The sequence below is a fragment of the Tauraco erythrolophus genome, chromosome 1 (assembly GCF_009769465.1).
Source record: "Tauraco erythrolophus isolate bTauEry1 chromosome 1, bTauEry1.pri, whole genome shotgun sequence".
NCBI classification, from domain to species: Eukaryota; Metazoa; Chordata; class Aves; order Musophagiformes; family Musophagidae; genus Tauraco; species Tauraco erythrolophus.
Window position 1 is genome coordinate 8,805,232 of NC_141465.1, and position 26,959 is coordinate 8,832,190.

The 26,959-nt window shown below is 41.9% G+C and overlaps 1 protein-coding gene across 1 annotated transcript in view; it reads left to right on the top strand.

The window, feature by feature from the left end:
- Window positions 1-26,607, top strand: part of DCBLD2 (discoidin, CUB and LCCL domain containing 2) — a 48,274-nt gene extending 21,667 nt beyond the window's left edge. Inside the window, exons 3-15 of the mRNA XM_086623456.1 lie at window positions 790-927; window positions 2,136-2,187; window positions 3,561-3,633; window positions 10,651-10,784; window positions 11,290-11,330; window positions 14,017-14,232; window positions 15,834-15,958; window positions 20,434-20,581; window positions 20,967-21,137; window positions 22,044-22,137; window positions 23,223-23,272; window positions 24,925-25,062; window positions 26,165-26,607. Coding sequence (XP_086479582.1) covers window positions 790-927; window positions 2,136-2,187; window positions 3,561-3,633; window positions 10,651-10,784; window positions 11,290-11,330; window positions 14,017-14,232; window positions 15,834-15,958; window positions 20,434-20,581; window positions 20,967-21,137; window positions 22,044-22,137; window positions 23,223-23,272; window positions 24,925-25,062; window positions 26,165-26,607 — 1,823 coding nt within the window. The remainder of the gene's footprint in view (window positions 1-789; window positions 928-2,135; window positions 2,188-3,560; window positions 3,634-10,650; window positions 10,785-11,289; window positions 11,331-14,016; window positions 14,233-15,833; window positions 15,959-20,433; window positions 20,582-20,966; window positions 21,138-22,043; window positions 22,138-23,222; window positions 23,273-24,924; window positions 25,063-26,164) is intronic.
- The last annotated feature ends 352 nt before the right edge of the window (window positions 26,608-26,959 follow it).

The window sequence follows — 26,959 nt, forward strand, 5'->3', positions numbered from 1 at the left end:
ATTACTAACTAGAAACTGTAGGACTGGAGAATTCCATGTTGACTTGAGTCTGTTTAACAACCATTCATCCAAGTAATGTCATTTGGTAGTAATTCTAGGGCTTGATGGGGCAAATATTGTCAATATCTGCAGACTCCAGCATCTCAGTTTAAAACGTAAAAAATTTTTGATCATTTTGGATGGCAAGAGAAGTATCCAGATACAGAACTTCTGTTAGGTTTTGTAGGTGCAGTGAAACAGGACGTGAACCAACTGGCAGTTTATATTAATGGTACTTGCATATGCTTGTATCTTAATGCTGAAGCGCAGTGAATCAGGCCTGCTGTTGTCCAAAATTAAGAAAAGTAGTTGACAGAAACCATGAAATAACTGACAAGGAAGAAGTGCCCCAACAGCTGAGGGAAGAGAAGGGCTTTTTCCTCATTTGCTTCTGTGGATGATTCTTCTTGCCCTAACTCAGTCATTTTCCTTGACAGATTTCTCATGGTCTTGGAAGAACTGACTGGGAGGGTTCTGCATGGCGAGAGGTGAATTGCATAAGGTCATGTTTATTTGCAAGTGTTAAGGGTATGAGAGACTCTCACCTGTTGATGGTGGCAAAATAAATGTGATATCCATACTCTGCCATGTGCCTTAAATGAAGACTGACTATGTTATTCAGTGTCATGCACATGTATTTGGGTTTGAGTATACGCCAGAAGTAGTGTGAGCTCACGCCGCAAATGAAAAAAGATCCTTATTGCATATGTTGGTTTTGGTACATGTCTTTTCTCCCCCATCTCTCCATAGGAAAATACTGTGGGTTTGACTTTCAAATGGATGGTTTAATTATTTCAAAAAGTAATGAAGTAACAGTACAGTTCATGAGTGGAACACACATTTCTGGACGTGGATTTCTTGCAGCTTATTCAACTACTGACAAATCAGGTATTTATGATTATTTGGTAATTTATCTGTGCTGGTGAAATTGGAGCTGTCTAGTAAAAACGCACAACTGATTTGTTTATTCTTGCATTATCACAAATTAACTTCTGAAAATGAAGACTAAATTTTAATACAGTCTTCCTGATACTTCTGCGTGGGAAATTGGATTGTTCAGTTACCATTTAAGTTATACTGTAGTGTTAAAGAACTGGTATCAAACCTTATCCTGGGTAGCAAGTCAAGAATCACAGTTACCTCTTACGAAGGACAGAGCTGCTTCAGGTAAAGGATGGAATGTGTTTATTCAGGTAATAATCAAGGTGGCAGATAAAAATTTTCTTGCTGAACTGTATATTTTATACAGACCAACCTTATGGAAATTTTTATTTCAGTAACAGTTTCCTATCCTCCCTCAACTCTTTAATTATATAATCTGCTGACTGCTTCTTAGGTTTTTTTCCATTTCTTCCTTTTTCCATGTTTTTGGTTATTCTAGCCTCTAAAAGAGGCTGCTGTATTTGTTTTGCATATCCTTCTACTCTTTGTAGCAGTGACATACATTGTCCACAAGGGAATGAAGGATTGCCAGCAACTACTTCACAAGGCAAAAGGCTTGAGAAGACCCTTTCTAGAAGTGATTCTAAAAACAGCAGATAAAGAGTTTTCTTTTGTGAGTTTTCTGATACTTTTCTCTCTCTGTTTTGGACTGTATGTGCTGATACACAGCAGACTGAATGTAAAATTTGAGATCTCAGTCATGGATGCCACTAACATGGAACTCTAATTTTTGTTCCCTGTGCTGCCTGATTTCAGTACTGTAGGACTGTTAGATGCTGAAAACACAAGCCTGTTTAGCTAGCTTGTTAATTTAATTTTGTAAAAAGAACATATGTTTGTGTCTCTGCGTTATGTCAGGTTCTCTGAAGTATAGCTATAAATGAAAATTAAGCTGCACAAAAAATGAACGTTTGTAGTGTTTCTCTTCTTGTCTATGTCATATTCTCAGTGGATTTCCCAGTTACACAAATTATCAAGGTTCTACTGTAATACAAAATCTGTTGCAAGAAAATTTAGTAGGAACATGTTTTTTTCATTCTGAGACTTCTGGTTAAGCCACAGAGGCTCAAATGTGTGGTTTTGTGCACTTTGAAAAGCATACTTGAACTTGTTATCTTTTATCATCCTCTTGACCTAACATTTTTTCTTTCCAGACCTAATTACCTGTTTAGACAATGCAAGTCACTTTTCCGAACCAGAATTCAAGTAAGACTGATTTTGCCTGTTTCCCCCCAGTCTCTTTAATGAAGTCATTTTAGTATTTCTATTTCACTCTGTTACTTACACTTGATGCAGCTTGAAAACTGGCTGTCTAGAGAACTTAAGAATCAAACTAGTTAGGATGAGAGCTGAATAATTTTGACATTTACACTCCTCTTTCCTCTCTCTCTCCCCCCTATATTTTTGTTACTTATATGCAGTATACAGTAGAACCTCGTTAATTTGCACTAACATATAGGAGATAATATCTCATTCCCATAGAAAAATATTGCTTTTATAAACATGTATTACAGCAGGTATACACCTTAAATACTGAAATTCATATTACAGTTATCTAAGAAGCACTACACTATGAAATGTGTTAAAAATTACAAACGCATTTCATAGTTTGGTGTGAATTAATGAGGTTCTGTGGAGACATAAAATGCTGTACCTTCTGATGGAGGAAACATGTACTTTCTGTTTTCTCCTTCTCTCTTTCCATCCAAAGCAAGGACAATGTTTAAAGCTGCAGACTGTTGTGAAGTACATAATCTTACTTTTTTGGAGAACTTCAGCCCTAGCATCATGAAATATTTCCAAGTGCAGCCTTTGTGTTTCTCTTTAATTTTCCTGGGTTCCATAATAGGGCTCTATTTGCAGGTTCTGGACTTACTCAACACGTGCTGAAGTCTCTGAACCCCACTATTTTCATGGTACCTGCAAAGTTACTTCAGCTGTTGTGAACTACAGTGAAAATCTTAATAGTTTACTCCAGTTCACTGTTAAATCTTAAAGATTGAATAGTTTTTGTGTGTGCAGTATGAAATGGCACTAGAACATGAACAAAGGCTTGTGTCAGAGGTACAGATGTCTTGCCTTTTGCTTTTCATGAGCTAGTGGTATTAACTGAATTTGGCCAGGTTTTTATGATCAAAGCATTGCCAGGAACTATTATAAAATAGTATTACTTTTCAGGTGTATTATTTAAAGATGCAAAACAAATAGATATGCAGGTCTCTAGTTTATAAATAAAATTCATTAATATTGATTCGTAGATGACTTTCAATTACAGAAGCCAAGTAGTATTTACATTGTAAAATGTTGGCTTTATTAATTTATTGTATTCAGACTGGAACTGTAGTTTCAGGTAAGACTTTTTTTAAAAAACTTTTTCAAATGTCTTTTCTCCTGTAGTGTTCTTTTCTTCCTGAGTATTTTTTTGTTGGATTTGATGTGTCTGCAATTAGGATATATCCTTAATAGTGATATATGAGTGATAACAGTGTATTATAAATAAATAAAAAGTGACTATTTTATAACATTGTAAGAGTTGTAGTTACATGCATATCTTGACTTGTTATTTTGTTCTCTTCTAGTAAGTATTGTCCAGCTGGATGTGTGATTCCTTTTGCTGATATTTCAGGCACTATTCCCCATGGATACAGAGATGTAAGTAAAAATACAGTGGGCTTGTGAATTTTGGTAACATGCTCACTGTATAATTAAAAGTCTATAACTATAGTTGTTCACAGTAGTTCTGCTGCCTGGGTTCTAGAACTTGTGCCTCCTAAAATGAATAGCATGGTACTCATTTTTTTGCATAGCTGCTAAATGGCTGGTTGTCGTGGTTTAGCCCAGGCAGCAACTAAGCATCACACAGCCGCTTGCTCACTCCTCCCACCCTGGTGAGATGGGGAGGAAAAAATACAATAAAAGGCTCAAGGGTCAAGACAAGGACCAGTTATGGTCATGGGCAAAACAGACTCGACTTGGGGAAAAATCAGGTTAATGTGTTACCAATCAATCAGAGAAGGATAATGAGAAACAAAGACCAGCTCTTAAAAACACCTTCCCCGACCCCTCCCTTCTTCCCGGGCTCAACTTTGCTTCTGATTTCTCTGCCCCCCCCCCCCCAACAGCATAGGGGCACAGGGAATGGGGGTTGCGGTCAGTTGTAACACGTTGTTTCTGCCACTCTTTCCTCCTCTGGGGGAGAGCCCCTCACACTCTTCCCTTGCTTCAGTGTGGAGTCCCTTCCCATGGAGACAGTTCTCCACAAACTTCCCTGACGTGAGTCCTTCCCACAGGCTGCAGGTCTTCATGAACTGCTCCAGCCTGAGTCCCTCCCATGGAGTGCAGTCCTTCACCAACAGACTGCTCCAGCACGGCCTTCTTCGAGTGCAGGCACCTGCTCCGGTGTGGGGTCCTCCATGGGCTGCAGGTGAATCTCTGCTCCTCCGTGGGCTGCAGGGGACAGCCTGCCATCTCACCCACAGGCTGTGGGGGAATTTCAGCTCCAACATACCTCCTCCTCCTCCATCTTCGCTGACTTTGGTGTCTGCGTAGTTGTTTCTGTCACATCCCACTCTCCACTGCAGCCGTACTGGGCCCGAACAGCCCTCCGGCAGGACGAGCTCCGCCCAGTGGTTGCTCTGGGAATGGGGAGCTTTGGAGCGTGCCAAGCTGCGGCCACCCCCCTCTGCCAGGCGAGGGGCAGCAGCCCAGCACAGAGAGCCGCCCACGTCTTCCCCCTCTCTCCGCTGCTGGTCCTGCATGGCGCAGATTTCTTTGTCCCTTCTTAAATACGTTATTCACAGAGGTGCTGACTGGCTCAGCCCTGGCCAGAGCCGGGTCCCACTTGGAGCTGGGGAAGCTTCTGGCAGCTTCTCACAGGGGCCACCCCAGCAGCCCCTCCCTTGCTACCAAAACCCTGTCACACAAACCCAACACACTGGTGCTTCACATGTTGCCGTCTCCAAGAAGTGGTGTGGCAGAGACTCACATTTTTGTAAGGCCTGCTGAGAAGGGCGGATCAATCAAAATACTGTTTTATACTTTCTGTTTTCTTTTCATTGGCTTTCTCAGGTTGGGAAATTCAGCTGAAGAGAGAGCCAGTTCTTTTAATGGTGCCTTCTTGTTTTTGACACCATAATATGTCTCTTAACTGAGGCTTTCAGTGGTTATCTTACTTTTTTATTAAAACATGAGAGATGAAATATGGTTTATGCTCAGCAGCTATAACCCATTTGCGAAACAGACTTAATACTGTAACATTATTAGTTCTATAAACTGGTAATTAACATCTTTAATAATATACTGTTTACTTAGAACACTACAAAAACCTATACACTGCTTTTCAGATGTCATCTTTTGCAACTGAATTGGCATACCTGCTGTAGGATTGGAGGATGTTTGCTTTTTTTTTTTATTATTATCATTTTACTAGCAATCTAGTCAAGAAGTACATTAAATCTTCTCATTTATCTTAAAATACTTTTTTAATAAGCCATTAACGTTAGCACAGAAGAAAGATAATTTTAAATTGTTAGTGAGCAAAGATTTTAATGTTAAATATTAACCTAAAGTGCGCGTCTCGGATTTTCTTTCCTCAAACATCTGTAAATCGTAGCCTACCTGCTTAAATAATTATCCGTATGTAAAAATGCCACCATGGTGTAACTGCTATATGTTCTGGTCCGCAATGAGTCCTCGCTAAATGGCTGTGAGTTAATTTTTGTAGTGTGTAACAAGATGAGTTTTTTTGTCTGCCTAACGTATTTGCAGCATCTGTAGGTGTTCTGCTGGTTGGGAGTTTTTTTGCCAAAATCTGGAAAACCTGTTTTCTGTGGAGGAAAAAAAGGAAACTTAGGGAAATAAATGCCCTGTGACTTTCTTTTTATCTACTTATTACTCTGAATAAAAGGCGTAGAATTTCCCAGAAGTCAAGTTGTGTGGAAAGAAATCAAACTGTCCAACACTTTAGACAAAGTTCCAGGTAGAGATTTCTCATACATCTCTGTCAAATGATCAGCAGCTGCTTGCTGCTTTAAAAAAAAATACCCTAAATCTTGATCCTTTTGTGTGTCACCCTGATGTCCACAGTCCTTGAGGACTTGGAGCACTCGTTGCTGACATCTGGTGAGCAGGGAGGGGAGAGCTGCATCTGCTGCAGAATCCCATCTCCTACTTTCAAGGGAAAGTAGAAAGGGAAAGGTGAGCTGCGTGCATGAGTGAGACATAATTCCAGTAACCTAGAAAGATTTTGGTATATTTGAGATGTGGGGAATAGGGTTAGCGTTTTATGTGTGAATATACTGAGGAGAATTATGTTTGGAAAAGTCTTGGTGAGCAGGTCTTTTTTTGCCAGTGAGCTTGAGATACAGGGGCATCTGGCCTGCTGCACCATGCAATTATTTCTAAAGAAGCCACAATGGAGAAAGTTGTTCTGTTTTTAAAGCAATGTGAGAAAGAAAATCATCCGTGAAGTCTTTGTTCTCTGGAAAACACTGCTGATTAGAATCATAGAATCATAGAATCGTTAGGGCTGGAAGGGACCTTCAAAGGTCATCTAGTCCAACCCCCCTGCAAGGAACAGGGATATCTCCAACTAGATCAGGTTGCTCAGGGCCTCGTCCAACTGGGCCTTGAACGTCTCCAGGGATGGAGCATCCACCACCTCTCTGGGCAACCTGTTCCAGTGTTCTACAACTCTCATGGTAAAAAATTTTTTCCTAATATCCAACCTGAATCTACCTCCCTCTATTTTAAAACCATTACCCCTTGTCCTATCACAACAGGCCCTCCTGAACAGCCTCTCCCCATCTTTCTTGTAGGCCCCCTTGAGGTACTGGAAGACCGCTATAAGGTCACCCCGGAGCCTCCTCTTCTCCAGGCTGAACAGCCCCAACTCTTTCAGCCTGTCCTCATAGGAAAGGTGCTCCAGCCCTCTGATCATCTTCGTGGCCCTCCTCTGGACCCTCTCCAACTGGTCCATGTCCTTCTTATGTTGGGGACTCCAGAACTGGACGCAATACTCCAAGTGAGGTCTCACGAGGGCAGAGTAGAGGGGGAGAATCACCTCCCTCGACCTGCTGGCCACGCTCCTCTTGATGCAGCCCAGGACACGGTTGGCCTTCTGGGCCGCAAGAGCACATTGCCGGCTCATATTGAGCGTCTCATCCACCAGTACTCCCAAGTCCTTCTCCTCAGGGCTGCTCTCGATCCATTCTCTGCCCAGTCTGTATTTGTTCCTGGGATTGCCACGACCCAGATGTAGGACCTTGCACTTGGCCTGGATAAACTTCATGAGGTTGGTATGGGCCCACCTCTCCAGCCTGTCGAGGTCCCTCTGGATGGCATCTCTCCCTTCCAGCGTGTCGACAGCACCACACAGCTTGGTGTCATCAGCGAACTTGCTGAGGGTGCACTCCATGCCACTGTCCACATCACCGACAAAGATGTTGAAGAGGGCCGGGCCCAACACGGACCCCTGAGGGACGCCAGTCGTGACCGGTCTCCACTTGGACATCAAGCCGTTGACCGCTACTCTCTAAGTGCGGCCATTGAGCCAATTCCTTATCCACCGAGTGGTCCATCCATCAAACCCATGCCTCTCTAGTTTAGAGAGAAGAATGTCGTGCGGGACAGTGTCAAAAGCTTTGCACAAGTCCAGGTAGATGACATCCATTGGTCGACCCTTGTCCACCGATGCTGTCACCCCATCATAAAAGGCCACCAAGTTGGTCAGGCACGATCTGCCTTTGGTGAAGCCATGTTGGCTGTCACCCACCACCTCCTTGCTCTCCATGTGCCTTAGCATGGTTCCCAGGAGAATCTGCTCCATGACCTTGCCAGGCACAGAGGTGAGGCTGACCGGCCTGTAGTTGCCCGGGTCCTCCTTGTTCCCCTTTTTAAAAATGGGGGTTATGTTCCCTCTCTTCCAGTCATCGGGGACCTCGCCAGACCGCCACGACTTCTCAAATACAATGGCCAGTGGCTTGGCAACTTCATCCGCCAGTTCCTTCAGGACCCGCGGATGGATCTCATCAGGTCCCATGGACTTGTGCACCTTCAAGTTCCTCAGATGTTCCCGAACCTGCTCTTAAAGATTCCTCCTTAAAGAATTACAGTGAGGCTCTATAGCACACAGTGGACTGGTTGGCAGAGCAGTGCAGCAAATGTGTTTAGTAGCAACAGCCAGCAGCAGTCTTTGTTTAGAGAAGCAACTGTTAACAGTAAATAAAAACTGCAGTCATCATCTGTTGTTTATCGACTTGGACAAGTCCACGCTGGGATATGTAATAACAAGCTAAATATGATTTCTGTAAGGTGTATTGGGAGGTGGCCAGGTGGTCCTTCACAGACAGCTTGGGCCCACTTGTTCTTCTGAAAATTGGGTTGATGCCAGTCTCATTGGATGTGACTGAGGGGCCTCAGAGTTATGGTGTGTCTGCGTGTAGCCCAGTGCTGTGCACTGCCCGGCGGCTGTGAACAGCTCCGTCTATGCCCATGGCACTGCGCGTAGCCAGTAATCCTCCAGGAACCCTGGTGCACTCTGTGGGTGGGTGCAAAGCCACAGCTGCTAAGCCTTTTTAGAAACTGGACTGTATCTCTGCTCCTGAGCAATAGGATGTTTCTTGGTCACACTCCTTTGGCCTGGAAAGATTTGCTTCCCAGCTGGAGGAGATCTCCGGGGCTAGTTTTTGTCCAGTAGCCAGAGGCATCTTGCTCTGCTGGCTCCATGCTGTGCCCAAATGTCGTGGTTTTTTTTTGGACTGAGGGTCGAGACAAGAACCGAAAGGGAGCACCCACCAAACATGGTCTCGGGCAAAACATGACTCAGGCTTTCTTAATAAAACAAAACAATTTATTAACAGTTACTAAACAAAGACAAAAGGGAACGAAACCGGTTACTTGAGAGGAGAAAGAGAAAACAAGGCCCGATCTTAAAACAACACCTCCCCACCCCCTATTTTCCTTTCGTTCCTGGCTCTGCCTTCCCCCCAGCGGCGCAGGGAGACAGGGAATGGGGGAGTACAGGTCAGTTCATCCATGTTGTTCACTGCCGCTCCTTTCTTAAAGGAGGAGGAGTCTTTACACCATTTTTCCCTTGCTTCGGTGGATCCCCTACTCACAAAGAAAAAGTCCCCAAACTTTTCCAAAGTAAGTCCTGCCCGCAGGATTGCAATCCTCCCCGTGGATCGCACCAGTTCGGGCTTTACCAGTCTCGGCCTCTTAGGGAGCTGCTGCCACTCGCGTCGGCGTGGGTCGTCCCACGGTCTCCAGATGCCTCCACGACCTCGTCGTGCATTCCATGCCCCATTATCAACAGTACCTGGTCGCGCATCCCCTGCTCCACGACCTCTTCTGGGCTCAGGCATCTCCTTCCCGACGTGGGTTTCTCCACGGGCCACGAGTGGGTCGCTGCTCCGCCGAGTACACCCTGGCTGCAGGGGGGCCGCCTGCCATCTCACACCGATTTGCAAGGGAAGCCTCAGCTCCAGCACACCTCCTCCTGCTCCATCTTTGCTGACCCGGTCGTTGTGGTTGTCTTCTCTTAGATATTAATCCTCTCTGGGGAAGCTCGGCCCGGCGGGCACCCCGGGAGCGGGGCGCTTACCGAGTCCCCCATGTGGCTCCCCGGCGCCATCTTGAGCACATGGCGCCGGCCCGGGCCCGAGCGGCCGCTCGGCCGGGAGCCGGGAGCGAGGGCAGCGCCCTCCTGCTCTCTCCTCGCTCCTGAGCAAAAAGCCCTTTCCCGCCCCTTTGTCTCAACTTAAATAGGGCAATTCGCAGAGGCGCCAATTTGGCTCAACCTCCCCCGGGGGGGATGGGACTCAGATCTGGTGGCACAGGGAGCAAATCCCCTCCCCTGCCACCAGAACACCCCCCCACACATCAAACTATCACACCAAAGGACTTGGTGTAGCGAGTCCTGCTGTCTGTGGCACAGCCAGCCTGCAAGTCTGGGAAGCCAGAGTGTCACTGTCATGTTTATTAGTGCGTCTGGGCTAATGGTCTGTCAGGGAGAGGAAGGAAGAACAGGGTGTCCTGCAAACAGTTTTTGTGTAACTGATCTGCATTGACCTGCACGCCTGAGGTACTAGTGTTACTTAGAAGGAATTGTATTCACATGTTACTGTGGGTTCATATGGATCACATTGCTGGATGGTTAAACCATGTTTAACCATGAGTTAAAATAAAAAATATAACCCATTGGCTAAAAGTTAACAAAACCTGCGGTGCATCACTCCTTAATTGTGAGAAAATGAATAAACGTACTTTTAGTGTGCTTTCTATTAAAAGATTTCCTACGTATTTATGTATTCAACTTCTGTTGCCTAACATGAAAGATTTATTGTAGGCTGAAAATCTGACTGTCTGGCTCTTTCAGACTGGTTTACCGTGCTGTTTGTTTGAGCGTATTTGATTACAAGAGTTACATTCCAAATACATCTGGGAAAGGACGCAGTGAAATGCAGGAGCTTCATTTTGTTTTTTTATAAATTCCATAATAAACCAAAGATGAGCGGTCTCTAAATAACAGAGATAACAGTTAAATAAGAATGATTTCTTAATGTAATAATAACAAAGACTGTAACTGGATAATCTAGCATTTGCAATAGACAGTGTAGTGTTTAATTTACTTACCATGTAGCATTAAATTTTTCTTTTTCCCTCTTCAAGTCGTCATCACTTTGTATGGCTGGTGTTCACGCAGGCGTTGTGTCAAATACTCTGGGTGGCCAAATTAATGTTGTCATCAGCAAGGGCATTCCGTACTATGAAGGCTCCCTGGCAAACAACGTCACCTCAAAAGTGTAAGTGTACTTCATATACGTTCTCCTTATCTTTAGCACCTGAGATCTTGGTAGTGTCCCATTGCAGGGTTAGTTTCAGCTAGTGGAGCTACGTGTTCCATGGACAGGTTCCCTTCTGTAAGGTTCTCACAGTGCTCGTTTGCTACGGTGTGATTGTTTTACCAGATATTTTTTTAACCTCCAGACCATAAAGATTAATTTTCTAAATTCCGCAGCGAGGTTTTGTCTTCCAAAATGCATAGCATGACCATAAATTCCTAATGGTCTGTGGAAAAATAATAGTTTAACTGCAGCTTTTTAGGTGCAGGGAAGAGAAAAGGTGTTTCTACTGAAAGCGGCGCAGCTTGGTGACGGGAAGTGTTACTTTAACCGTGAAGCACTTCTTTAGGCATATGTGCATCAGTTTCAGCGGCAAGAAGTCAGACAAGAAAAATAAATTGAAGACAGTTTGTTTCAATTTTCCTCACTGACTACCACAAAACCTATCTTCTTTTGTTCTCTGCAGGGGACCATTATCTACAAGTCTCTTCACATTTAAGACGAGCGGTAAGCGTTGTCACGTGTATTATTACATGTTGATACTTTCATACAAATTTTGTGAGTAGAAATAAGTGTACAAGTGTTTCATTTCTTAATTTTTATTCTAGTTAATTTTTTTTTTACTTAATTCCTCAGTAATAGGTATTTTTGAATCGTTTTACTATCTTGTTTTGATGATCACTAATTATCGCTACATTTATACATGGAGTGATACATCGATAAATAAGGATGCAGTGTTTCCTACTCAAGTCTGATCATTTTATTCAGTTGCTCATAATCACACATGTGTGTGTTGTGCTGAGTTAATGCTCTCCCTATATATGTTTAAGACATTCTAAGCCCTGCTTTCTCAGTCCTACAAGGTGCTTGTCCTGCTGGTTCATAATTTAATTTTTCTTCCTACTTCTGTTATTTAGCAAGATTTGCTTATCTGCAGAAAGAGATTCTTCCATGTTACGTTCCTCAATTATAATCTGGTTTGAAGTGACTTGACTCTCGTACTTCAGACGCACTGCTAAAGCAGAGTTGGGCGCTTACGAGTTGCTCTTTGTTGGTGGCAACTGTGCTTTGTAGGATTTTTTCAGGTTTACTCCTTACACTTTCCTTGTTGCCTGCTAAGAAAACTGGCAGAAATCCCAAAATGGTTCCTCAACTTTCTCCATCCCCTTTTACTATTTTTTTCCCCCCCCACGTTCTTGCAACTGAATGATATGTGATAAATTACTTGTGTCTCTTGCTCTGGAGAGGCATCTCTTCTGCCTTGCCCTGTAAGTTGTGTTCCTTCTTGGCCGCCAGATTTTATTTTGTAAATGTGTACCAGGTTGCTGATTGGTATAACCAGTGTTGCCCCTGTTTAAAGCTTCACTGCTTTGCATGTTTTTACTTTCTATCAACTACCCTTTTTTCAAACAAAGTAGCTGTACTTTTCTAAATGGAAGCTAGCTTTTCTGTAAGTCACCTTAAATGCCAATTTGAACGGATGTTGGAAGTATTGTAAAGACACTGGCCTTTCCTTAGTTTCTTTAACTGTTTTAATAACGATATAAAAAAAATTAACAAAAGCATGAAGTCTGTTTTCCATAAGGATAAAGTTAAAAATAAGTTAAAAAAAAAAAAAGGAAATCATACACATACTCTTCAAAAGTAGACAGATACTTTTCCAAATATATAAATAAAAGTAATGATGAATGGGGATAGAAACACAGAAATCTGATGGGCAGGTGTGTTTCGAGGTGGAAATGCACAGAAATGAGCAAAAATTTGAAAATTAATCCACATAATATTCAAACAATTTATCTCCCAGACCTCTGCAAGAGCTAGAAGAAGGAATTGCATGTCTGGTGACCTTATGCATGGCAAATATTAAGCACTGTGATCGAGGCAGCATTTGCTGGGGTTTTTCATCTTTCAAAATGTGATCTGATTGTATATATGAAAGTAATTAAAAGGCCTGGAAATACGAAGAGACAGGAAAAAATGCTAATCTAGATTATCTGGATTTCAGTGACACATTTGAGAAATTATCGAATAAACTAGAGACAGATTAGATTAAAATGTATGAATTTGGGTGGTCTAGGAGTTAGCTGGAGGAAAAAGGGGACTTGGTAGTATGCTCAAACGAGGTGTATCAGACTGGTGAATTTACCAGTGTGGTTTTTCCGTAATAGTTGGTTTCATCACTTGGTACAAAATAGAGGAGTGTGTTATTGCTGCTGGAGGTGTGGTCAGTGCAGAAGAAGATGAAACTATTGTACAGGAAGACCTGGCTGACTTTTGAGACTGGAATAATGGAAACGAATTGAAGAATCACAGAGCAAAAAGTACAAGGTCGGGTACATAGAGACAGGCATTTCTGCTTTAAACTGGCAGCCTGTTAGATGGAAATGACAGGTGGGGGAAAGGACTCAGTTAGCGAGGTGCTCACATGAGCCTGTGCTGCAGCGGGTGAATTATGTCCAGTAGAGAAAACGAACTATTAGTTCCAGCGTACAGGGCATTGGCCAGGCCTTGTCTGGGATCCAGTTGCACTTGGGCTGTGCCTCCCTTGAGGGGTGAGCACTTGACCATGGTGCAGAGGAGGGCTGCAGGGGACCTGCAGGGAGAAGGGGAGCTCACAGCAGAAGGAAGCGAGGCTGAGTTGTTCAGGCTGGCTAGCTGAAGGCAAAGATTGCTCCTAGTAAGAATGATGACAAAAAAATACAACTAGTTTAGTTTCAAGGACGTGCTCAAGCTCAAGGCCAGGATTATGACGTGGCTTCCTACATTCTTTGGTGTATTGTCAGAATTAAAATTGTGATACTGAGGTCAGTTTAAAAAAGAAGTGATTATATAGACAGATAAAAGGAATGAATGATCAAGTAGCCTGTTTCCCGTTCCTGCATCTACCATATGTACTCTTAAACCATGACCGCTCCCCCAAAGCTTCTCTTCCTAGTGCTCTGTGTCAGTAGTGATTGAGAGAATAGCCACGTTACTCTTAAGCAGGCATAAATAGTGGAATACTCAAGATTCCAAGTTTGGTTCCAGCATCACTTTTAAGAAAGCAGAAGACTGTGTTTCGTTGGTAGTGTTGTTATGGAATAAATTTAGACGGCGGTTTAGTATTTGCATGTGAAGTCGTCAACACCAAGCGGGTAAAATCATTGTGTAACTTGAATTTTCATTTTAAATCCTCACCTTTTCTGTTGCTCAGGTTGCTATGGGACACTGGGGATGGAATCTGGAGTAATCTCTGATTCCCAGATCACGGCATCATCTATTCTTGAGTGGTCTGACCAAACAGGACAAGTGAACATTTGGAAACCTGAAAATGCCAGACTGAAAAGGGGTGGTCCTCCTTGGGCTGCTTTTATCAGCGATGAACATCAGTGGTTGCAGATTGACTTGAATAAAGAAAAGAGAATAACAGGTAAGTGAATCTGATGTGGCTTTTAAACAGCATTGAAGAAGTTGGTTACTGACATCCTTTTTTCCAGGGCTTGGTCTTAGATAAAGTCCAGATGACATTTAATTACTGTGACAGCAAAGTTGGTTCCATGTCCTAGCTAATATACTGAAGAGCCTGGAGTTGAACATGTGGAGTTTCATGGTGGAAAACACGTCTTCCATCAGAATTTGTTTAGATGTTTCCTGTGATTTTATTGGATCCTTGATGCTTCCCTTTTCCTGCTGATTGTCTCCTTGGAGGTACAAATCCATATTCAGTCAGCTCAGTCCACTGGTACCTCTGATTCAGGTGTACTGACTTACATTTCTAGGTTTTTCCTACTGCCTGTCATGACTGTAGAGAATCCAGCAGTGGAGATAGGAGCAGTTGCAGTGCAGTGTGAGACAAGCTACAGACAGAGTAAACCAGCTGGCAGCCTCTCCCCTTCACCTCCTTGCCTGAAGTGGAACTTAGGCTGACAGCTGGGGATGGTGGGGCCCTCAAAAGTCTATTGCACTTTCTCTCAGCAGACGGACCAAGCAGTGCACACTGATGCAGCCAGAGTCTGGATTAGGCTCTGCTCCTGCATATTGATTGAGATGGACGATCCGTCGTGATTTTGGTAGCTGTGTTTATTTGGAGAGGCAGCTGGGGGTGCTGTTTCCCAATCCACTCCGGATGGTTTGTTTCAGGTTTGGAGTGTTGAGTGAGCCCATGGTAACCTGTTCCTGTTGATCGCAGTAAAGCCCATGTTGAGTGGTGAAGCACTTGAGGCATTTGCCTTTTGGGGTTAACTTAAGGGGTAGCCTTAAGTAGTGGCAGTGCAGCTGTTGTATCTTCTGTGCTGATGTTAGTGTTTTCTGTTTTGATTGAATTGTTCAGAGATGATTCACTGTTGTTAATGGATGTGTTTGCAATCTGACTTCAATAAAAAATAAAGTGGCTTTAGGTAGAGTGCTTCATAGAGTCCCCGGCTTTGAGACTATTGTGAACATCCTCCATTCTCAAAGGCATGAGTTGGTCTCTGTAAACTCAGCTGCGCACCCTGCTATCAGCAGCTTGGCTTCCTGTCATCAAGCAACTTGGTTTTACCAGCAGCCTTTGTTATTACCTCCCCGGGGACTATTTGGATTTTACATTACTCCTCTATTTCCTGTGCTAATAAGCTGTCACCAACCAGCTTTCCTATGTGAGTTGTTCTGTGGCGCTGAAGTGTCAGCTTCAGGAAGCTACGGTTCTTTCAAAGGTGCTTGGAGGTTGGCAGTACAAAAGCAGGGAAGAGTGGTGCTGTCTCAGCAACTGGAGGCGGGAGTGGGCCGTGGTCAAATGAACGGGCCGTTTCCATGAAGAAATGGGGGAAAAGTGCTTAGGAAGGTTATATCATGAGAATTAAAATATAAAAATAAGTAAAATGATTATTAAGTTTCAGTCACTGTAGAAGTTTCAGATCTTCGATAAACTTCGAAATGTAACTGGACCAGTGGAGATTCCAACTACATAACTCTGGATTCAAAAGTTGATCTATGAATTTTTGCAAACCAGTACCCATTTTTTTGTCTAACTGGGCACCTTCATTTTCACAGGTATTATAACTACTGGATCAACCCTTGCAGAGTACTACTATTATGTCTCAGCCTACAGAATTTTATACAGTGATGATGCACAGAAATGGACAGTATACAGAGAACCCGGCGTGGATAAAGATAAGGTAAAAAAACCTCACGTGTTCTAGGTATGTTCTATGGAGATTTCACAATTGTAAATATGGCTAATTTTGGTACGGTGAGGAAACATTAAATCTCTTTCCTGTTCAGTGTAATCTTGAATCATAAACAGCATCTGTGCAGAAGAAAATATGAAAATATACAAATATGGAAGAATTTGAACAGTTCTGAAATTCAGAGATTATTTTTATTACTATTTGGGGATGGGAATATTCTATACAAGAAACTTCCATTGCCAGTGGTAGGCTGTCTAGTACTGCGTCCCTTTAAGAACAATCAGATTTCTTTCAAAATAGGTTCTATGTTCCAAAATTAGGGTTTACTTTCTTGTCCTCTTGTGGTTACAAAATAAATGTTAGGGATTGTATAACTTTCCATCTTTTATAATGTTTCTGTCCATCTTTCTTTATGACAACATACTAGTAAGTTTCTTTCTTGTATAATAAAACAGCCCTTGCAGAGGAGTTTTTGTAAAAAATGAAATGGTATGTTCAGGTTGCAAATGTTTTGCCACACAGAAAAATTAGCTAATGCTAGTGGCAAGATAGTCTTATTTAGTTTTGCAATATTTAACAGACAGTAAAAACGAGAAGATTAATGTTCTTTCTACCTGGTCTTGCCAGTGGTTTGGATCAGATTTCCTTAAACAAATGAGAAGAATCTTGGTAACCCGACTGGAACTAGAATGTCCTTTTTCTTTAAAATTCTTGGATGTTACTTACCTTACTTCCCTGCGCCTGTGGTATTACATACACCTAATAGTAACTAGTAACCTAGTAACTTTTTAGCCATAGGTCAAGGATGGTAACTCTTTAGCTGTACTTGATTTTCTGTTTACTGTGGCTTAAGAATGCTTCAAGGTATGTAGCATCCTGTTGAGGAAGTGAAAGGTTGAAGTATCTTGTTTGTTAAATTACGAGGTTTTTGAATGCCGAACATAATCACAGTGGGAAACTTTCCTGAAGAGAAGAGACTTTACTGTTGGGGCTGGTCCGTCTCCTTGAACTTATAAGTGAATTAACAGACTGTTAGTATGAAGTATTTAGGGGTGGAAAAAAAAAAAAAAAAATCCAGCATCTTTTGCTAGTTTTGAGTGCCCTCTTCTGGCCATAAAATAAAATCCGGGCTAGCGAGCCTGAGCCACCTAGATTTAGGCGTCGTGTTTAGTTTGATCGTTTTCTTAGAAAACCTTTGCAGCTGTTCACTTTTAATTTGAGCATATTGTTTTTCTTGCAAGTTCATGAAATTAAAAAAAAATGTGGAGCTTGAAATTACAAGCAGTAGATTTATTTTTTTTTTTTAACTTTTTGTATAACGAGGTACCATGCATGAAAAACCATACATATCCAGGAGGGGTAGTTAAATGACAGAAAAAAGGGTTCAGCATGGTATGGTTGATCTCTTGGGCTTCAAAATAGCAGATTTTTCCTCCGTCTGACATCATCTCACTTAATACGGCTTTGCTTTTGGATGGATATGCATGAAGGCTTCTCCCTTTGAGCCTTACATAATTGCACACCAGATCAACCAGGTGATGCAGTTCCCCTTTCTTTTGAAAGATGTTTGAAATTCCTACCATTGTTCAGGAGACTAGGAGCTTTTCCAAGGCTTTCCTGTAGTCCTTTTTGCAAATAGCTTCTAAAGGTCTGTCAATACTCAAGAAAAGCTTTTATTAAAATTTTTATATATTAAAAAAAAAGAATAAAATGCTTGAATTGGGGAAAAATGACAAATCAAAGTTGGAGTGTTGGAAAAGGTTTTTTTGACAGCACAGAGGCAAATGGAGAGTTTGATAATAAATGGAATATGAAAGTGATTTCTCATCAAAACTTGCACTGTATTGAGCTCAGAAACAATTTTTTTTTCTGCAAAACATTAAGTGAACAAAAGATACTGAGCTGCAGGTAAATTTAAGTTACTGTCATAACACTTGACATCAAAAGCTTGACCAATAAAAGCCTGGAGTAAAGAACTACTTTACCGTTAATCTTTGTTGAAGATAATAGTCAATGTTAACGATTCCTGTTGCCTTTGCTGTTACATGCTCAGCCTCAGAAACCTGAAGTGGGACTAACTGATTTCAGTGTTGGGCCTCTGTTTTCCTAATCTGTAACTTCTGCATTTGTTGCTTGGGCCGCCAGATACAGCTTGCACCTTCTTTTAGTAGTGGGCACTGGCATGGCACAGTGCAAACAAGGCTACAGTACAGCAGTTTGGGCCAGGTGCATCCCCTTAAAGAGTCACCTCTGCATTTTGCTTCTCATTTGTGTCTTTATCAAACCAAATAATTCTCTGGTGAGAATCTGTAGTTACAAGCTTGTCAGCTTTAAAAAAATAAATAAATAATAAAAAATTGCCCTAGTTTAGGGGAAGAGTGGCTGTAAATCTGAACTTGGTCTTCTGTGTTCTTGCCATGTCTCATTAGATTTGTATTATCCGTTTATTTCCCAAGTAGCACTCTAGACTTGCCCCCACATTTAATATGTCCTCATTTGCGGCTAGTAAGTTTAGTTAAGAACAATAAGCCTAAATTCAGAGCAGGACAACTGTCACTGAGAGCCATTGGCTTGTAAATCTGCACTGCAGTAAGCTGGGGAAGAACAGAGACTGTATGCTTTCAAGTAAAATACACCTTGTGTTTGCTCACCTCCATTTTTAGTATCTGAGCGGGCTGGTTAGTTTGATAGTGTTACTTGGACACATAAAAATGAACATGCTGGTTAGTAATTTCAGATGTAGAAAAACCAACACACTGAAACATGAAGTAGTGCATTTAAATTACCAACTGATTTATTTTTCTGTCCCTAACTAAACTGACTTCTGTGTCTGTTTGATCAGTCAGTGCTTTCAAACATGATGACAGTTAACGTCTATGTAAGGACAAACCAAAATTCTTCTGTGTAAGCAATAGTAATGAGGCTTGTGTGTCTTTGAGAGTGGAGACATGTTACATACACCAAGGAGCCCAGGCCTGAGCCCCTTAAAGGTCCCTGGGGTTGTTTGGGAGTTATTTTTGGCTTTGGAACAGATAATTTCCTGGAATAATTGCTTTCTTTCAAACCTGTAGTGATATTCTGGTCATTTTGTTAAAAAATCTTAAACGCAGGAATGCAATACAAAAATCTATGTCTTGTTTATCAAGACTGAAACACCAGGGATCTGCATTGATCAGAAGTGAGCTAAAAACTCTTGGCTGCTCCGTTTTATGCAGGCACATCACCTGCTACACGATACAGTGCTTGTCCTTAAGAGCGGCAAGGTGCTTTCCTGTTTACCAAGTGGTGTGAGTGAGCAGAAAACTCACTACAGAATTTATTTTTCAGGCACATACCGTAATTCTGCTTGATGTCCAACATGATTTGCAATATCCGTACCAGTGCTTTAAAATCAAGCATGGTACTCGCTCACTGTTCCCTCTGTGGCGACCTGTGTTGCAGTAATACCCAAGAGCTGCGTTTGCAGCGGCAAAGACCAACTGCTGTGCACTAACGTGGAGAGACAGTTCACTTCCTACCCAAAGACGTGATACCAAACCAGTCCTCCCAAAGAAGATGATGGGGTGGCTTGCTGGTTGGAGCACTGGGCCTGCTGGTTTTAAGCAGCTCAGTACAAACCCCACAGTTGGCTGCGAGTGTGTCAGTGTGCTCACACTGCATCATGGTGGCTATCTGCTTACTGGTTTTACATTTCATCCAGACAAACCCGTTCTGTATTGTCAAGTTTCAATGAGTTATTTGTGTCCGAGGACCAGCAGTGACAGACCAGCTTCAGCTCATCCTTCATGCAAAGTCTGTGCCCTTCTCTCCCAGAACTGCATGACTCTGCGCGGGACTCTGAAGAGAGCTCAGATGTTCTGAGCCTAAATCCTGTTGTTTCGCTCGTGGTTGAGCCCTTGTGGACAGCAACCACTAGAGGACAGTGCGATTACATACTTGACTGTGTCTCTGGTGCCTTCTAAGAAATGCCATACCCACTCACAGGACAGGCTCTGCTTAAACTATTGGGCTGTGTGAAGGCTCCACTTAATTCCTGCTTTCCCTTTTTTTTTTTTTTTTTTTTTTGGTCACAACTGCTTGCTATGTGTATTGGAAGAGAAAGTGCAAAATACCAGAAAGGACTGAGAATTGCTCAGTGCCACAAGCGTGTGAGATGTCTTTAACAGCAGACAGTGCCTGGGGGGCATCAGTAGAATATTCCATGGTACCTTTATTCTGAAGTAAGTTGTCGGGTGTGTACGCATACACATGCACCGTTCTTTGTGTTATTTAGTTACATATTTAATAGTGCTGAGTGAGTGGAGACGTGCAGGCAGCAGCACTGTTCTGGGATGAGTTTTCAGGATTCTGCACTGCTTATTTTTCCTAAATAAAACATCAAAATTGTTTGTAGTGGCTTCTTTGTTATTGCATTTGTGTAACATAATGTTTGTGTCTCTTTTTTTTTTTTTTGTCTTTTCTAGATATTTCAAGGGAACACTGAATTGTACCAGGAAGTTCGCAATAATTTCATTCCACCTATTATTGCACGCTTTTTTAGGATTAACCCCTTAAAATGGCACCAGAAAATTGCAATGAAAGTGGAATTGCTAGGATGTCAGTTTAGTATAGGTAAGGCAACTGAAAACCTTTCAACTGTGCAAGACAAGCAGTGAAATAATTTGGCGAAGATTACATTGTGGGTGTATTTTCAATGTGAAAAAAGTACTTCTCAGCTGCATAATCCTTCTGTAAGTTCTGAATTTCTTCCAAAGTTATTACACTTAACCTGGAAAATACCTAGTTTAGGTGTAAACAAAGTAATTTAGAAAATAAGTGTTTCAAAAGACACCAGTCACCTGCTTTCCATGTTCTTGATTCATGGGGGCTTTTTCCCTCATTGCATAACATGAACAAAAGCTTTAGAGCAAACTGTTCCAGCTGTCTTCTCCTGAAAAGGAAACACAGGAAACTAGCACTTCAAAAAACTTTTTTAATAAATTCTTTTCTTCTAAAGGCCGTGCTCCTAAAATCACCATGCCACCACCACCTCAGAACAAGAATGATGACAAGAACAATGACCTCAGTGATGATTCCCTTCATTCAGTGAAGACTTCATTGCAGACAGATAAAACAACTTTCACACCTGAAATAAAAAACACCACAGTGACTCCAAGTGTAACCAAAGGTATCCACACTTAAGCAACAGAAGTGTTTGAGAACTCCTTACAGTAGTTTGGAATATATTAAGTGTGCATTCTGAATTTAAATTTTCTCAGCACTTAATATATTATAGCAGCAATCTTTTTAATATTAAATTTACCAGTTATTAAATATATACATATGATAAAACATGTGCAGTTGCGTACTGCATACAGAAACAAAACCAATCTTCCAAGTCATACAAAATTCCGTCTCTCAAAATTGTTCAAACTGAGTTCAGCTTTTAATTACTGAACAAATTTTGTCAGAAGGAGAAGCTGCAACTTGGGCTTCCCTTCAGAATTAATCAGATGTAACTGCTTTGTTACTCAGTTTGATAATTTTTTAGGACAAAACACTTTTGACATAGGTAATCTTTTATGGAGCAGCCATCTTGGCATGAAATTTGAAAAACATCATCTGGCATCATCATTTTGTTTAACGAAGAAATTGTCAGAAAAGGGAGCAAGATCACTGCAGATGCAGGCATTGGCACAGTGTCCTTCAGAAGGCAGGGGACAGGACTACGTAGGTAGTACTGCGTGCGGTATGTACTTCTTATGGGAAGTTCAAACTTAAGCAGTTGCATATTCCTGGCCTCCTTGTTAATAATAAAATACATTGTTCTAACAGAAAAATCTTACTTATGCTAACACCAATCTGTTGATTTTGATGAAAAACCTTGCAAAAACACCAGCTGTGCATACATGTAGAAGAGCTAGATGTCAGTTGCCGTTGACACTGTGGGAGCATCCAGCAGGGCAGCTTAGCTGGGGGTTGTGGTGTGATAGATGCTAAAATCTCTATGCGCTTTACCTAAGTAATTTTCAAATTAAAAACTGATTAATGAGAAGCTCTTCTGTCTGACACCGCTTAATTTCATGGCTTTCAGATGTTGCGCTGGCAGCAGTTCTGGTTCCAGTGCTGGTGATGGTCTTCACTACTCTGATTCTTATCTTAGTTTGTGCCTGGCATTGGAGAAACCGGTAAATGAATAAATTCATGGAAGTGCTTTGAATGCATGTTAGCCCAGTGTGTGGGAATGAGATGGTGCGTGCATCCCTTTGGAAACTACCTGGTCCACACTTGTGGAAGGATTTTTTTTCAGAACTGCATTCTCTGTGAGAAAATGTTCACTTGAATAGTGAGGACAGTGAAAACAGCTCTTTGTAGCTATTTTCATTAGAAGTGCTTTTACTGAAAACGGGTTTCTCCAGTAGCAGCAGACTGGTGCTGGCATGCCAGGTTACTGGTGGTGGCAGGAGCAGCCCCCTGCCCCTGGCCGACAAAGGCCAGGGCTTTCAATGTGGCAGCCAGTGGCTCATTGGCACCTTTATTTTTGCGTCTGTAGCGTCACATCACGACCACTGTGATGTACGTGCCCCAGTCAGGTGCCAGCACGTGCTCCCCCACGGCCGGGAATAAGAGAGGTGGGACCCCTTGGTCAGCAGAGAGGGTTCCCAGCCAAGGGGGTGCCTCGGCCCAGAGGAACTGCTGGACCACAACCAATAGAGACCACAGTTCAGATCTGACCAGGCTATAAAATCGAGTCCCTGCTGGCGACCCTCTTTGAGTGGTTCCCCTCGGAGCAGCGGGCCTGTGATCGGAAACCCTCCCCTTGGGATTGGGGTGCCACCCAAGGAAAATTCCTGGGATTGAGTGCCCTCACCCTTCTTTCAGTGAGTGGTTATTCCTTCTGGCTATATCCTTGAGTGAGTCCTTGCCCCTCTGGGTGAGCAACTCTGTCTCCTGGGTACCCTCGGGTGAGAGGTTTCCCCTTTCCTGTGAGCACGGGAGTGTGTGCACACTTTGTGGTCATCAGTCTTACGTGGTGTCGTGTAGTAACAACATCCCTGACTGGTGTACTACACCTGTAATTTGTTAAATGTTACTGGAGTGTTGTTTAAGTTACCCGTTGTCTCGTTAGTTCTGGCTGTTTGGTTTCAGTTACAAATTAGAGTTTGATTGAGTTTATTATCTGTGTGGAGTTGTTATGGTGTACCTCTGTGACACTGGTGCTTATGCTTCAAGCAGACCAGGTAAAATACACTCTGTTTGGTTTTTTTCACAGCAAGAAAAAAACTGAGGGCACATATGATCTCCCTTACTGGGATCGTGCAGGTAACAAAATGGTTTTATGAAATCCTTTACTTGTCGTTTTTTGTTTGATAGGTATTTCAGATTGCAGTAACACAACTTCCACAAGCAGAACTTCTCTAATGCTAACTGATGTGGGCATAGTGAACGCCAAATTTCTTTTCTAGACAGACTTAAGTGCTTCATTCTCTGAATTTTTTTCGTAAATAGAAGATACCTTGTGTCCTGTTAGAGCTTACAGCTTCAGGGTTTTTTTTTTAGTAAGCAAAGTATAGAACCTCTTAATTATACAACATGAAGGGAATAATCATTTATGAGGAATGCCTTTATACACTTGATAATTGTCTATTTGGTACATTTTTTGTCCTGTAAAAAGTCTTTCATCGTAGTAGAGAGGTCTATCAAGTTTTGTCTGTCTTTGTTGCCTTCGCAAGCATGTGGGATTGTTTGCAGCCCCTTTTAGGTGTATTTTTCCATCCTGTTCTCTTGTGCCCCATTAATTTGAGATCAGACAACTCCACCAAGCAGTGCTTAGCACGCATCCTGAAATGCTTCTGCTGCGGCAGTCGGGTTTGTACTCCACTTCTCTGTCCTCATGTTGAAAATTTCCACATCTGTGTGCTTGTGGCAGTTGTAAGTATGCCATTACCTTTAGACAAGAAACCTTTTAATGACCTTATTTTTATTTATTACATGTCCATTTCCCATAGTTGTCTTTTAGAATATTAGACGCAAAATATCCTGTATTTACATGTCAGTGATGGACATGCCAGATTTTTTTTCCTGTTTGCTTAAATTTAGATGTTCAGAATACAGATCTGTTTTGAAAGGAAATTTGGCAAAATGCAGTATCAGAATAATGTTGCTACGCCTCTCTGAGGAACCTCTGTCTGTCCCCTCCCACAGGCTACCTCAAACGTTGTCAAACAGTGTTCTGTGGTTTTGAATCTCAGGTTTCTCGGGCTTCACCTACAGGATGGTCTCTTAAAGCTGGAATGAAATATGTTAATGGACAGCAAAACTAGAATGGCTACAGAGGGAAGGGATGAGGGGAACCTAACAAAACCAACCCTCCCTACCTTCTCTCAAGAAAACATTCATGACTACAGTCACTCTTTTTTGTTTCCACTGAAGTGAAAATCCTCTTTATTCAGGTTTTTGCAAATACTCACTGATCAACCTTTTTCAACAGTGTTAGAAACATGACGTTAACAGCCAGAAACAACGTTAATTAAGTGTCCTCTCATGTTCTAACTGAGATTGTCTAAAATTTCACCTAAAAACTTGATTTAAAAATTCAAATCATGGCTGACTTTTTAGCATTTTCTATGTTGTATTTCATGAGCTTGTTAATGTGACGAGTAGCCCCAGTGCTGCTGCTACTGGACGTTCAGGGCTGGATTCACTGGGCTGTAGCAGTTCTGTGTGTGTTTGAAGGGGGAGCATTCAGGCAAGTTGACTGGGCAAGAGTTAATGTTGTCACCTCTGAATTATCAGTCTGCCAGAAAATGTTAAAATACCTTGTAACTGTAGTGTCATGCAAATAATGATAATTGAGTTGTTTACCTGCTACTACAAAATACAAACTGTGGTGCAAAAATATTTTAGTGGCTTAAAAACACAGTGTGTGTGTATATATCTATACAGTGGTGTTTTTTTTTTAAATCCATGTGAAGGGTGGTGGAAAGGAATGAAGCAGTTTCTCCCAACCAAATCAGCAGAACATGAAGAAACTCCCGTACGCTACAGCAGCAGTGAAATTAGTCACCTAAGACCAAGAGAAGTCCCAACAATGCTGCAGACAGAGTCTGCAGGTACGTTTTACTGGTTTTGTGGGTCGTGTAAAATATATATATATATATATATATATATGAGACATGCCAAAAAATGTCAGGAATTTGGCTACATTTAATTATTTCCTGGTTGTTTTTTGGGAACAGAGGAGAAATTAATAGTTCTGTTGGTAAGTGCATTTCTTAAAATGCAGGCTTCTTCAAATCTGTTCGCAGAATGTCATAAAAGTATGTATTAAATTGACTTGATGGGCTGTGGATAGACACTTTCCCCAGTTAATGTGGTAACTGAAAGTTTCTTTACCTTTATTTGTTCTTAAACCCCATAAAGGGTTGAAGGATTTTTTTTTTGGTTATGTTTTCATATATGGAAATAATTTCATCCTGTTATCTTTATGCACAAATCTGCAATGTGGTCCTTGGTTCCCTACACTCACTGTATGGATTAAATAATTTTTTTGATCTAGAAGGGGAGGAGTTACTGATAACAGCATATGCCCTTCCCCTGGTGAACCCGTCGTTAGAGAAGACGACTGACTCTGCCTTTGGTTCTGTGCTTACAGGCTGATGGCAGAAAAATGCAGAAGTGCAGGAATTACGGCTTCACAGCAGGCAGAGTTACTTTTCTCTTTTTGGCTGCCTGTCTGTTTTTACCCAGCTTTCTCACCTCCAGCTTTTTCACATTATCTGTTGAACCAAAACATCTCAGCTGACCACATGCAGGCTTCCCCCTCAGAGGACAGACCTTCTGCCCCAAGGACCACTTTTTATCCAAAGCCAGGGGCGATAATGTCATTTAATTCTAATTTTGCAGGGAAGAACATTTCAAAAAACTTTTGTTTTGAGTCAGATTTACAACATGGGAAGTTGCAGCTCACAAGTCAAGTAGTATAAACTTGAGAAATTGGGATGTTGTGGCCATCCTAATGGCTTTAACTATTGGGTGGAGATGACTTTTTTTTTCAAAGCAATTGGTACTGGCAAAGACAGACAACTGGTTTGATCTAGGATAATAATTTCTGTGACATGTTGACAGGTTGTATTTAATATGATGTCACTGTCAAAAAAACTTCCATTAAGTAACTGTGTTTCTTATTTTGTTTTGATGGGGCTTGCAACACAGAGTATGCTCAGCCACTGGTAGGGGGAATTGTCGGCACACTTCATCAGAGATCAACTTTTAAACCAGAGGAAGGAAAAGAAGCAAGTTATGCTGATTTGGACCCTTACAATTCACCCATACAAGAAGTTTACCATGCTTATGCTGAACCACTACCTATAACTGGACCAGAATATGCTACTCCAATAATCATGGACATGTCCAGCCATCCCAGCACACCTCTCGGCGTTCCTTCCATTTCCACCTTCAAAGCTGCAGGGAATCAAGCTCCTCCACTGGTTGGAACTTACAATAAACTCTTATCTAGGACAGACAGCACATCATCAGCACAGGCGCTGTACGATACACCAAAGGGGCAGCCAGGGCCAGGTGCTGCTGATGAAATGGTGTACCAGGTACCACAGAGCGTGGCCCATTCCACTGGGAGTAAGGATGAACTGAGTTAGCTCACGAGTACGGTAGAATGGAATGATGGCTTGTTTTTAAAAGCCAGTTCCATAAAGCTGACGGTTTCTTTTTTCACTTGCATTGTTTGATATTGTTAGTCTTAAATAATACGACGTCGAACCAAAAGATGTGGTATTGGAGGTCTGGGAAACCAGTAATTCCGCCTTCCCTTAAGCTGTATATATAACGACAGCTTGTCTTCTGCAAAACCGTGGACATTTTTGTTACTGCTGTATGATTGTCTGTCAGACACGAGACAAGAACTCTTCAAGATTAGCTTCAGTAATTCATAGATGTGAATAACAAATCGGGAGAAACGGTTTAAAGTACGAAAGCCAATAACTTCTTGCT